General features: G+C 58.1%; 1 protein-coding gene across 3 annotated transcripts in view; it reads right to left on the reverse strand.

The window, feature by feature from the left end:
- Positions 1-1,649: 1,649 nt before the first annotated feature.
- SHISA7 (shisa family member 7) overlaps positions 1,650-11,418 on the reverse strand; it is an 18,260-nt gene continuing 8,491 nt past the window's right edge. Inside the window, exons 3-6 of one of the 3 annotated variants that reach the window (XM_070450343.1) lie at positions 9,826-9,980; positions 8,369-8,434; positions 7,796-7,945; positions 1,650-6,166 (exon numbers count right to left, since the gene is read on the reverse strand). In XM_070450343.1, the coding sequence (XP_070306444.1) occupies positions 5,523-6,166; positions 7,796-7,945; positions 8,369-8,434; positions 9,826-9,980 (1,015 nt within the window). In that variant the 3' untranslated portion in view covers positions 1,650-5,522. Of the gene's footprint in view, positions 6,167-7,795; positions 7,985-8,368; positions 8,435-9,825; positions 9,981-11,418 lie in introns of all 3 variants that reach the window. The other 2 variants (XM_070450342.1, XM_070450344.1) reach the window with 2 other exon arrangements.

Raw genomic sequence — 11,418 nt, forward strand, 5'->3', positions numbered from 1 at the left:
GTAAGGTTTCATCTGTCAACTTGGCTAGGTGACAGGGCCTGGTTGTTGGTGCAAACACAGCCCTGGTACTGCTGTGAAGGTATTCTGTGGACACCTACAATCAGCTGACTTTGAGTAAAGGAGGTTATCCTAGATCATATGGTGGGCCACATCCAATCAGTCAAAGGCCTTAGAGCAAAAAACTGAGGTTTCCTGGAAAAGAATGAATCCTGCCTCAAGACTGCACCCTAGAAAGCCTGCCTGAGTTTCTGAAGTACCTTACAGACTGAATTTGCCAGCCCCCACAGGAAATGCAGGAGAAACAGTTTTGATCCCCGGGTCAGGGAAGATCCCCTGGAAGAGGGCATGGCAACTCACTCCAGTATTCTTGCCTGGAGAATCCCATGGACAGAGGAGCCTGATGGGCTATAGTCCTTGGGGTCGTAAAGAGTCAGACACAGCTAAAGCGACTGAGCACGCATAGTCACACAGGCCAGTTCCTTAACAGAAGCGCGCGCGCGCACACACACACACACACACACACACACACTGGTTCTGTTTCTCTGCAGTACCCTGACTGATACAGAATAAAATCTAATATTTGAGAGGCAAACACTTAAATGCACTAGAGAGGAAGGGGTTTTCTTAGTGATAAAAGTGATACTGGAATGCCCTGCACACACAACCCAGAGAGACAAGCAAACTCACGCTTTGATGTAATGAGAGCCGGCAGTTGATAAACAAGCATTTAGATGCTCCTGGGGTAGGCTGTCCTAAAGTTCCTAAAACCCTACCTTCGGGGCACCTCCTGAGATGGAGGGAACAGTTCTTTCTTCACTATGCATATATGTTAATGCACTGGGTGGGAAGAGAGAGGTGTGGAAAATGCTTCCTGGTTATCATAAAAACTGACAGTTAGACTGTATTCTGTCACACGTCCTGTTTTGGCTTGAATTTTGTCCCCTCCTCCTGCCAAAAAAAAAAAAATGTTTTAAGTCCTAACCTCCTGGACCTGTGAATATGACCTTGTTTGAAACTAGGGTCTTTGCATGGAGAATCATTGGGGTGAGCCCTAATCCGTCATGACTAGTGTGTGTCCTTATGAAATGTGCCATTTTGCCAAGGAGATGGGCATACAGAGGGAAGACGATGTGAGTGCCAGCACTGCCCGCAGGCCCCCAGAAGCTGGGGTGGGGTGGCACGGACAGATCCTCCCACCTAGCCTCAGGAGGAGTGAGCGGGTCCTACCCACACCTCCCTCTCAGACCTGCGGCCTCCAGCAGCTCGGGGTGGGGGGGGGGGGGGGGGGGAGAATGCGCTTCTGTTTAAGTTGCCCTGAGTGTGGTACTACTGTTCCCACTGCCTAGGGAAACTGATACAGCAGCCCCCCGCCCCCCCCGACACTTTAATGATACTAAGTCCAAAAATTCAATGTGAGGAGGTGCAAATAGAATCTGCAAACAAACACTTACATGCTCAGAGTCAAGACATGTAGGAAGAAATCAAGGATTTAAAAGCACCTAGCAGGGCAGCCCCATGCCCGACTCCTGACCACCCAGCTGCAAAGACACTTAGACGCTCACCCTGCTTCGGCCACGGGACTCCCCAGTGACTGGCACATGCAGAGGTGGAAGCCCGTCCTTTCCCCACAGTAAACCTGAGGCTGGGGATCAGGAAAACATCTCTTTATTTAAAAAAAGAGAAAATACCAAGTGGAGCTTGGCTGGCTGTCCTCACCAAGGAGCTGGGGCAAGAGTCCGGTGTTGGGTGGAGGAGTAGGGTGGGGAGGGGTAAGGAAGCAGGCAGAGCTTCGGAAGTTCTTTTGGTCCAGAATGGATTATCTTCTCTCCATACTGCCCTCCACTGTCCCCTCACTGGAATGGGGTGTGTGTGTGTGTGTGTGTGTGTGTACACACACGTGCGCGCACAAGCCTGTATGATGTACAAGGCGGCAGGGCAGGGGGGAGACTCAGATGGTGAAGTCTCAGCTCTGGAAGCCTAAAGGGGGTCTGGCAGGACAGGCCCACTTCCTCACCCACCTCGAGACCTCTCCCCACTATGGCTTATTTGAGATAAGAGGTCAAGGCCCCAGGTCAGGCAGCCTGTGTCGAGTGAGTGATGTGTGGTGGGCGGCGGGGGGGCGAGATGCCTGGAATCCAGGCCAGGAAAGAGCGAGTGGAAGGGGAGGGGGTGAAGAGAAGATGAGAGGCCCCAAACCCTGCAGATGTGGGGGCTGGAGAAGGCTGAGTGCTCCTTGGGGGTGGTGAGTGGAGGGGCGGGGCTCTGGGGGAGCTCAAGCCGGCTCCTTTTGGGGGAAGTCACAGTCTGCCACAGGGACCCTGGGCGTGTTGAGGCCCTTGCAGGGAGCAGCTGCAAGCAGGGGGCTGAAAAACTGCCACTGGGGCCCTGGTAGACTGGGGGTAGGCCCTCAGTGTCCTGTGTGGTGGAGCCATGTTCTGTGTGCTCAGTTGCTCAGGCGTGTCCGACTCTTTGAGACCCCGTGGAGTATCGCCCTCCAGGCTCCTGTGTCCATGGGGCTTCCCAGGCAAGAGCTCTGGAGGGGGTTGCCATTTCCTCCTCCAGGGGACCATGGTAGGAGTTGAGGGCCAATTATCTGCCCAGGCTCCCGATGCGAAGGGATGAGCTGAGGTGCCGTTATTTGTGGGGAGAGAGGAGAGGAAGGGGGGCGGCCCAGAGGAGGGAGAAGAGGCCCCCCGACCTGGCCCTCGGGGCTGGGAGAGGGGGCGTGTAGCCCTTTAAGAGTGGGGGAATGGCCGCCCCCAAACATGGCTATGTACAAAGAGAATTTGGGGAAAATTGTGCGTTGGGTGTTGGGGACTCCCCAGAGGGTGAGGGGGCAAGGGGAGAGCAGGGCGCTCATCTGCCATCCTGGGGAGGTGCAGAGCGCAGCCTGCCCCGCAGGTGGCACGGTGGCACGGGCAGCGGGCGCAGCGCTCCAGCCGTGCCCTCCCGGGACGAGGGACCAAGGCAGAGGCAGACACCACTGAAGGTCCTGGGGAGGTCAGCAGCTGTTGGCCTGGCCCCAGGCATCGCCAGGGAGGGTTTGGCCTAAGCCCATGGCATGCGGCGCCGGTGCCAGGGATGGGACTGGGCCAGTGACATCACCCAAGGACTGGAAGGCCTCCCTCTGGGGATGGTAAGAGGTCTCTGTGTTGACCCTGTCACCGATCAGATGGCTGGGTGAAGGGCAGTTATCTTGAGGGACTGGTGCCCTCACCCAGGGGTGAGGGGGGACTGAGCAAGGCCAAGTCTGTGGTCGGGTTGAGGCAGGCATTAGCCTGAGTCAGGAGCAAGGCAGTGACATCACTAAGAAGGGCTGGAGTGATGATGTCATCAGAGGGAGCCCCACCCCACGCTCTTTTTGAGGGAATGGGAAAAGAATATGTATTGTGCTGTTTCCTCTAAAGGGAACGACTGTAGGTGACCCCAAAGACAATTGAAATACAGCTGTCAGAGTACTTGGCTCCCAAGGGGATGGGTCTTGGAAGGTGATGGTACATGGTTGACGTGGGTCCTGATAAATGACATAATTGGGTGTCCTGGATCCTGGGAGATGGCGATGTCACAGTTATGGTGGATCCCAGTGGATGACGGTACCAAGCCTGAAGTGGATCCCGGGAGATGATGATGTTGGATGTCATGGGTCCCGGGACACCATCGACTCTCATGGATGCTGGGGGCTGGTGACATCATGGCTGAATTGGATCCTGGGAGATGATGACACCATGGCTAAGGTGGATCCTGGGGCATGAAGATATCACGGTTGGAGTGGATCCTGGGAGATGATGACAGCACAATTGTGGGGGTCTGTGGGGAACTGGGGCATCATCAGTCCTAGTGGATCCTGGTAGAAGATGTCACCATCGGCCGTACTGGGTTCTGGAAGGTGATGACATCATGGGTCATGGTGGGTTCTGGGGGACAATGACATCATCAGCTGTGGTGAATCCTGGGAGATGAATATGCGTAGATCATAGGGAACCCTGGGAAATGACATCATCATCAGGCATGGTTACCATGGGACCCCAGGTGCAGTGCCGCCATGAGTGGTGGAAGTCTTGTGGTGCCGATGACATCAATAGCAGGCACACCCCACCCCCACCCCAGCAGGAGGCCAGGACTTTGTTTGCGGAGGTGATGATGTCTGTAGCTGTGGCAGAGAGACATGGGGCTGCCTGAGAGTCCCCAGGGCTCCAGGAGCAGTGGAGCGGCTCCTTGGGAGCAGAAGCCAGTCCGGGAGTGCGTGCTGTACTACAGGAGTCACCAGGAGGTGACATCCCTGCACGCGGGGAGGACCCATGGCCCAGCCTCAGTTGCGGGGAGGGTCTGGGGGAAATCCCACACGGCTTGTCCCCAGGGTCAGGGGAGAGAGCAACCAAGCTAAGTCATGGTGGGGCAAGGCAGAAACTCTGGTGACACCGTCACAAGGAATGGCCTTCCAGAGCAGGCAGTGTCTCCGGTGGTGACGTCACAGCTCCGGCGCGCCAGGGGTGGGTTGTCACCTCTGGCTGCAGCTTCCCCACAGGGCAGCCGCCCAGCGATGACGCCCGGGGTAGCATCTCAGGACCGGGCCCTTCCTTGGTGGCCCCCAGGTTAGCCATGGGCTCTGGGCAGCCCGCCTTGTGGGTGCTGGGCAATCGCAGTGGATGTGTCTCATGGGGATGCAATCTCTGTGCAGGCAGAGCCGGTGCTGCAGTGCAGAAGGGCCTCACCCCGGAGAGGGCCCCAGAGTGGGCTGCCCGTCTCTGGGGATGACATCACGGGGCAAGCCAGCTCCTCTGGCAACGGTGTCACAGGAAGGAAGTGAGCCCCCGTGGTGACGTCCTAGAAAGGAGGCCTTGTGTCTCCTGAGGATGGCTGGCGAGGCGCTTTCCCCTGTGGCTCATCCCGGGAAGATGGCTTTGTCTGCAGGCATGGCTTCATAGACAGAGGCATCTTCTTTGGAAGGAAATATTTTCCTGGTGACGATGATGTCCACAGAGGCCTTTTGGTGCCAGAGACGACATCAGAGGGTGAGACTTATCTGTGCAGTGACGTCACAGGAGGGCTCCTGGTCTCTTGGGATGATGTCATGGGACAAGGCATTGTTCCTCTTACAACGTCACCGGAGGGAGGTCTTCGTGATGACACCGTGGAGCACAGACACGGCCTCCAGCGATGACTGTAGTGGGCCTGTTCCTCTGCGATGACCTCATGGGAAGCAGGGTTTGTCCCTGTGATGAACACAGACGTTTTTTGCTACTGATGACCTCACATACAGGCCTCTTCCTCTGTGATGACGTCATGGGAAGGAGGCCCTGCCTCAGATTGTGACGTAGAAGGAGGATCTTATCTGCTGTGACACTGCAGAAGGAAACTTTTTCTCTCGTGAGGATTTCGTCCAAAACTGTGTCCTTGGAGGTAGCCCTCCTGGCCCCCGCAGGTCTGGATTCCAGGCCCCCCAGCGGGTGTGGCGGGGGGGTGCAGGCTGGGATGGGGGCCCCAGGCCACAGCGCCCCAGCCCCTGGCCCGGCCTCGGACGCTCAGACAGTCACCTCGTTCTTGCTGGCCGTGCGGAGGTGTTGGGGCAGGTGATGGCCGGGGATGAACTGCAGCTGCTCCAGCGTGCCCTGGCGCTGGAAGGGCGGCCTGCGGGCCAGTGTGCCCCCACCCCCGCCGGCGTCTGACATCCAGGCAGGCTGCGGCGAGCCGTGCAGGGCGTGGTGGTGGTGTGCGTGCAGGCCGGGCGGCGGTGGCAGGCCGTGCAGTGGCGTGGGGGGGCCCCCGGGCCCCAGCAGCAGGTTGGAGTGCGAGGCGGCCAAGCTGGCACGCGTGGCGGGCTCGGGGGGCAGCGCGGGGCTGCGCGGGGGTGACAGGAGGTGCTCGCGGCTCTGGCGCAGGGCCTCGGGTGACGACAGGAGCAGGTGCTCCTGGGACACAAGGCGCGCGCGCGGCAGGGTGAACTCGTAGCGCGACCGGCCCCCGTCACCCAGCAGGTGCTCCTGGGACATGACGCGCCGAGGGTGGGGCGCAGGGGCCAGGCCCAGCTCCTCGGGGCTGCCCCAGGCATCCATGCGGTAGCCACCCCCCGTGCCGGGTCGCCGCAGCGCGTGCAGGGGCAGCGTCCCACGGGGCACCTCTGCCAGGTGCCGGCGCTTCAGGTAGGCCTCGTCCAGGTCCTTCTCGGCTGCGGGAGAAGGGGTAAACCACAGAACTGGGGCCCCAGCCGGCCCAGAAGCTGCCCGCCTCCCAGGGCCAACCCTCTGCCTCTCCCCGCACTGGGCTCCCGCCCCGGAGAATTCCAGACATCACCGGGAACTTCCTGGGCATTAGCCTGGGCAGGGGCACGGTTTTAACCAGTGGGAACAGTCAGGCTAGAAGAATGCATGTTCCCAGGCCCAGCTTGCGGTGATGGGGCCGTAGATGAGGAGGGGGGTTGTTTTTTAAATCGCTTGGGTATATCCTTTCTTTTGTGTGTAGAACCCAGCTCTTGCTCTTTGAGGAAACTTCCTTCTCTTTCATCCTGTAGAAAGCATTTTTCGATTCGACCCATTTGTGGATTGTAAAGTCAATGTTGTGGGTAGAGATAGTATTTTGCAAAATGAAATAGGATAGAAAATTATTAGAAAGTTTCCCACAATAAGAGAATAAGAAAAAAGTGAAGTTGGTCAGTCATGTCCGGCTCTTTGTGATCCCACGGACCATAGCCCACAAGGCTCCTCAGTCCATGGAATTTTCCAGGCAAGAGAACTGGAGTAGGTTGCCATTTCCTTCTCCAGGGGATCTTCCCAACCCAGGGATTGAACCCGGGTCTACCGCACTGCAGGCAGACGCTTTACTGTCTGAGCCACCAGGGAAGCCCATCAAGACAATAAGGGTGAGTACCAGTAATACGATTTTTGTTTCAGCTCTGTGTGTGATTGAAATATCAGTGGTTGAAGTGACATAATATCTGGGATTTGTTTTGAAATAATCCAGCAAAAGATGGGGTGGGGGAAGGAGGGAATAAGAAAATGTTAAAGCTGGGTGATAGGAACCTAGGGGTTCATTTTACAGTTTGTCTGCTCTTGAACATGTTTTAAAATGTCCACAATAGCAAGTTTCAAAACTTCGCTGTAATTAAAAAATTGCCGGTATACGTAGGTTTTATGAGACACAGTATAAAAACCCTTTCTGACTGTGAATCTCAGTTTAAAATGTGTGAAGCCTCCTCCACTACCAGGAATGTCCAATCAGAGTCATGGTGATTGGTTTTGGGGCAAGCTCATGACCCTTTCTTGGTCAGTGGGGTTCAGGCTTGGGATTTTTGCTGTAATCACTGGGAGAGACTCTTCTGGTAAGAACTGCCCTGAAGATTCTCAGGGCAGTCTTTGCCATCACAGGGGGAGATTCTTTCTGAAAATGAAGCCAGCCCACTGTTCATTGCCGCACACAGAATCTGCCTTATCAAGCCAATGTAGTTGCCCTTTTTTTTTTTTAAAGTTCTGTTTCAGCATAGTTACCTTTTTTTTTTTTTTTTTATTGTGTTCCTATTAATTGCAAACACAAGTCCTGATGAATGCAATAGATCTTGCGGGGAGGACCATGGATTTGCATTTATGAAAAGCACCCCAAGTAGTTCATTGCGATGCAAATGACTTTGGGTCTTTCTGGAAGCCCACTTGGAGGGAAAAAAAAACCCTAAGCGGGGAATCGAGAGCTTGAGAAGGCGCTCGGGCCACTGTCCAGGGTCCTGAACACAGGCCCTGCCCCCGCCCCGCCGCCCAAGCAGCCCACCACCATCCCCCACCACCCCCACCCCTCTCCCGGGACTCACCGAGCCTCTTGAGAGAGGAGTAGCGGTTGAGCTCCGATTTCACGGCGGCCTCGTAGGACGGGGGCAGATGCGAGAGGTTGTGGAAGGACCGCGAGCAGGATAGCGTGGAGTAGCGCAAGGAGGGGCTGGGCGGCGGGACGGCCCTCCAGTCTGGGGCAGAGGGCACGGCCGGGGTCAGTCCAGGCCAGTCTGGGGCAGAGGGCACGGCCGGGGTCAGTCCGGGCCTGCTCCCTCGGACCCCGCGGTTCCGTCCCCCGCCCCCTTGGAGTTTTAGCAGCCTGGGGTTCCAGCCTCTCAAAGCTGCAGCAGTCCAAGCTCCCTCTGCTCACTCCCCCCACGCCCCCTCGGGAGCTCCTGGCTGGGGAAGGAGCAGGAGGCGCAGCCGGCACGTCCTCTGTGCCCCGCCCCAAGCAGGAGGGGCGCACTCCAGGCCGCTTCCGGCGGACCGCTCCTGAGTTACTCGGCTGGTCCATGAGGACAGGCTCCCGCGGCCTCACCCCTGCCCTATCAGGGTACCTGGCTCCGACTCAGTGCAGGTGGGGAGGGAAGGAGCTCGGCCGCCCGGGCGCGTACCCAGAGTGGCAGCGTGGTGTTTGGGGCTGTTGACGTTGAGGTGCAGGTAGTTGTGGTGCAGGTTATCTGTGGGGACCAAGAGGGGAGGGCGTCACTACCGCTGCCGGCGCCCAGCTGGCGCCCCGTCCCGGTCCGTGTGCAGGGCTCCCTGCGTGCGTCTTCTCGGCCCCCGGTTCTGCAATCTCTGCCCTGGCTTCCTTCTCCCTCCTGGATCGTCAAACCAGCCTTCAGCCCAGCTCCAAGACCAGCCTCTCCGCGGTGCACCCCCCCCCCCCCCCCCCCCAAACACACACACCCCTCTGCTGCTCGAAACCCTCCGCCGGCCTCACCATCACCGATGGGACGCAGTCTAAGCTGGGGGCGGCTCTGAGGCCTTCCGACCTGCCCCCAGTCTCATCTTTCACCCCTCCCCCCAAGCCCTGCTTCCCTCTGATGCCCAGTGGTCGAGCTTAGTTCTGCCACAGGGCCTGTGCACGGGCTGTTCCGCTGTTCTCCGCGCGTTGAACCCCTTCCTCCCCTTCTTTGCCTGAAGACCTGCTCCCTGCTCATCCCTCCAGATCCAGGTCAAATGTCTCTTCTTCATCACTAGTATTCAAAGCCCTCTCCTCTTCTGCGTTCCTGACCTCAGATCAATCCGCGTCCTTTACTGCCTGGACCCGCGTCCCAGCCTCCTCCGGATCCTTCCTCCTCTCATTTCCTTCCCTGCACACGGGTTCCAGAGTCCTGCCCACTCGAGACTCTGCTCCTCTCCGGCTCTAAACTCCTCCCTGGCTCCCCATTGCCCTCGGGACACAGAGCTACTCAGCTCGGCCTGGCACTCGGGGCCCTTCCTGAGGTGCCTGCCAACCCTCTACCGTCACAAGCTGAGCTCCCCCTGCACAAGAAACTCCCCTCCGTCCCCTGGCCACTGCCCCGAGATCTCTTTCTGATGGCGCCTCCTCCGCCTCTTCAGACGAGACCCTCTGGCCCTCTCCCAGGCTCCTGGACCTCTCTGCCGATGCTCTGGCCTATGCTCTGGCCAAGCCCGGTAAGAACGGCGGTGACGTGAGGCGAGCCCTCCTCTGATGCTCATTTTATGGGTGAGGAAAATGAGGCCCAGAGACTGAAGCCGGTCGCCCCAGGTCACACTGGTAGAATTAGGATTCTAACCAGGCGTCTGGCTCCAGACATTCTAACTAAGTTGCTACCTGCGTCCTTTTGTGTCACCGGCTGCTGGGTGGTCTGACATGAGTTTCTCAAGTGCAGTGGCTTGAGAAACCGTCGACGCGCCCGCGGTGCCCACCTAGGGTGCCCACGGAAGGGCAGGGAGTGGGGCGGGCTCACTGCAGCGTCCGGAGCAGTGTCCGGAACGGGGCTCCGCCGGGACGGTTGGGGAAGGCGGAGGCCGGGGAGGTGGGAGGCGGGGCCACAGGGGTGAGGCGAGGCCGAGGGCGGCCGCAGCCCCGCCTCTCGCTCACCGAGATTGGAGGGCTTCACGGGGTTGTAGAGGTTCTTGGGCGTCCTCGGCGGCATGCTGTCGGGGCCTCCGACCCCTGGGGTTAGGGAGCTGCTTCGTGCCCGGTCTGGGCGGGCCCCGGGCCCCGCCTGATGTCTCAGAATGTCCACCAGAGCCCTGGAAGGGGCAGAGGGATGGTCAGTGGCCTGGGGGCTGCGGGTAGGGATGGAGAGAGGGAGGGCGCAGGCCTCTTTCCCCTCCCCGTCTCACCTTTGCGGGTATCTTAGTTCAGCTCGGCTTGTCGCCTTTGGCCACGCCCCTTGCTAGCGTCAGTCTGAGCGCCGCCTGCCTCAAGGTCCCTCCGACTCACTTCTCCAAATCATCTGGACCCTACCCCTTGTGCGGGCCCTCCCACAGCGTCCTCTCTGTGGCCCTGTCCCTACTCGGAACCTGGGACCTTACTCCTGTTTCTTTCGCTGTCTTCTCCATAGCGACAAAACCTTAAATCATCCTTGACTCTTTGTCTTTCCTCAATGGCCCTTAGTAACCCCCTGGATTCGCTCTCCAAAATATATCCCAACCATTTGTCAGCACCTCTGCGGCGAGCAGCCTGCCTCTTGCCATGGATCCACCTGGCCTGCCCGTTTCTGCCCTTGTCCCCTGCAGTCTAAGTTCAGATGCACAGCCCAGGGGCCAGGTGGCTCACACGGAGCTCAGGACACTCCCGTGGCTCCCCGGTCACACTGAGGCTGAGCCCACCTCTGCCCGCTCCTGTCCACCTCCCCCTCACGCACTGTGCCCAGTGTCGTGGGCCTCCTCACAGTCCTCCCAACACGCCACCCCAGGGCCTTTGCACTTACGGCTTCCTCTGCCTGGAGTGCCCTTCCCATAGATATCTGCTTGGTTCTCTTTTGTCCTCCAGGTCTCTGCTCAGAGAGGCCTTTCCTGACCGCTTCATGTAAAACAGCACCTCCCCGCCCACCCACAGCTCGTCACACTGCTTTTCTTCACAGCAGTTATCAGTATCTGAAAGTACATTGCCCTTGTGTGTGGCTTCCCTGCTGGCTCGAATAGTAGAGAATCTGACTGCGATGCAGGAGACCAGGCTCGATCCCTGGGTGGGGAAGATCCCCTGGAGAAGGAAATGGCAACCCACTCCAGTATTCTTGCCTGGAGAATCCCATGGACAGGAGCCTGGTGGGCTATGGTCCATGGGGTCCCAAAAAGTTGGACACGTCTGAGCAACTAACACTGCTTGCTTACTCTCTTAATGATGACAGTAGCCAGCATTTATTGAGGGCTTACCATGTGCCAGGACTGGACAAGAATCAACCCAGTTAATCTTCGTTGCTGTCCGAATGGGTGGGGAACAATAATTAGCCCCACTGTACAGACACAGGAAACAGGCACAGAAAGGTTAAGCAACTTTCCCCGGGTCACACAGCCCGCAGGCGGCTGACCTGGGATTAGAACTAGGTTTACTCGTCAGTGCAGGGATTTTGTCTTGTTCACGGCTGTGCCCCCAGCTCCTGGCTCACAGAAAGCGCTCAAGAAATATTTGCTGAATGAAGACCTGAGCCTACCTCGTCACTCCCTAGCCTGTCACTTAAGTCAC

This window comes from Odocoileus virginianus, chromosome 20, assembly GCF_023699985.2.
Source record: "Odocoileus virginianus isolate 20LAN1187 ecotype Illinois chromosome 20, Ovbor_1.2, whole genome shotgun sequence".
NCBI classification, from domain to species: domain Eukaryota; kingdom Metazoa; phylum Chordata; class Mammalia; order Artiodactyla; family Cervidae; genus Odocoileus; species Odocoileus virginianus.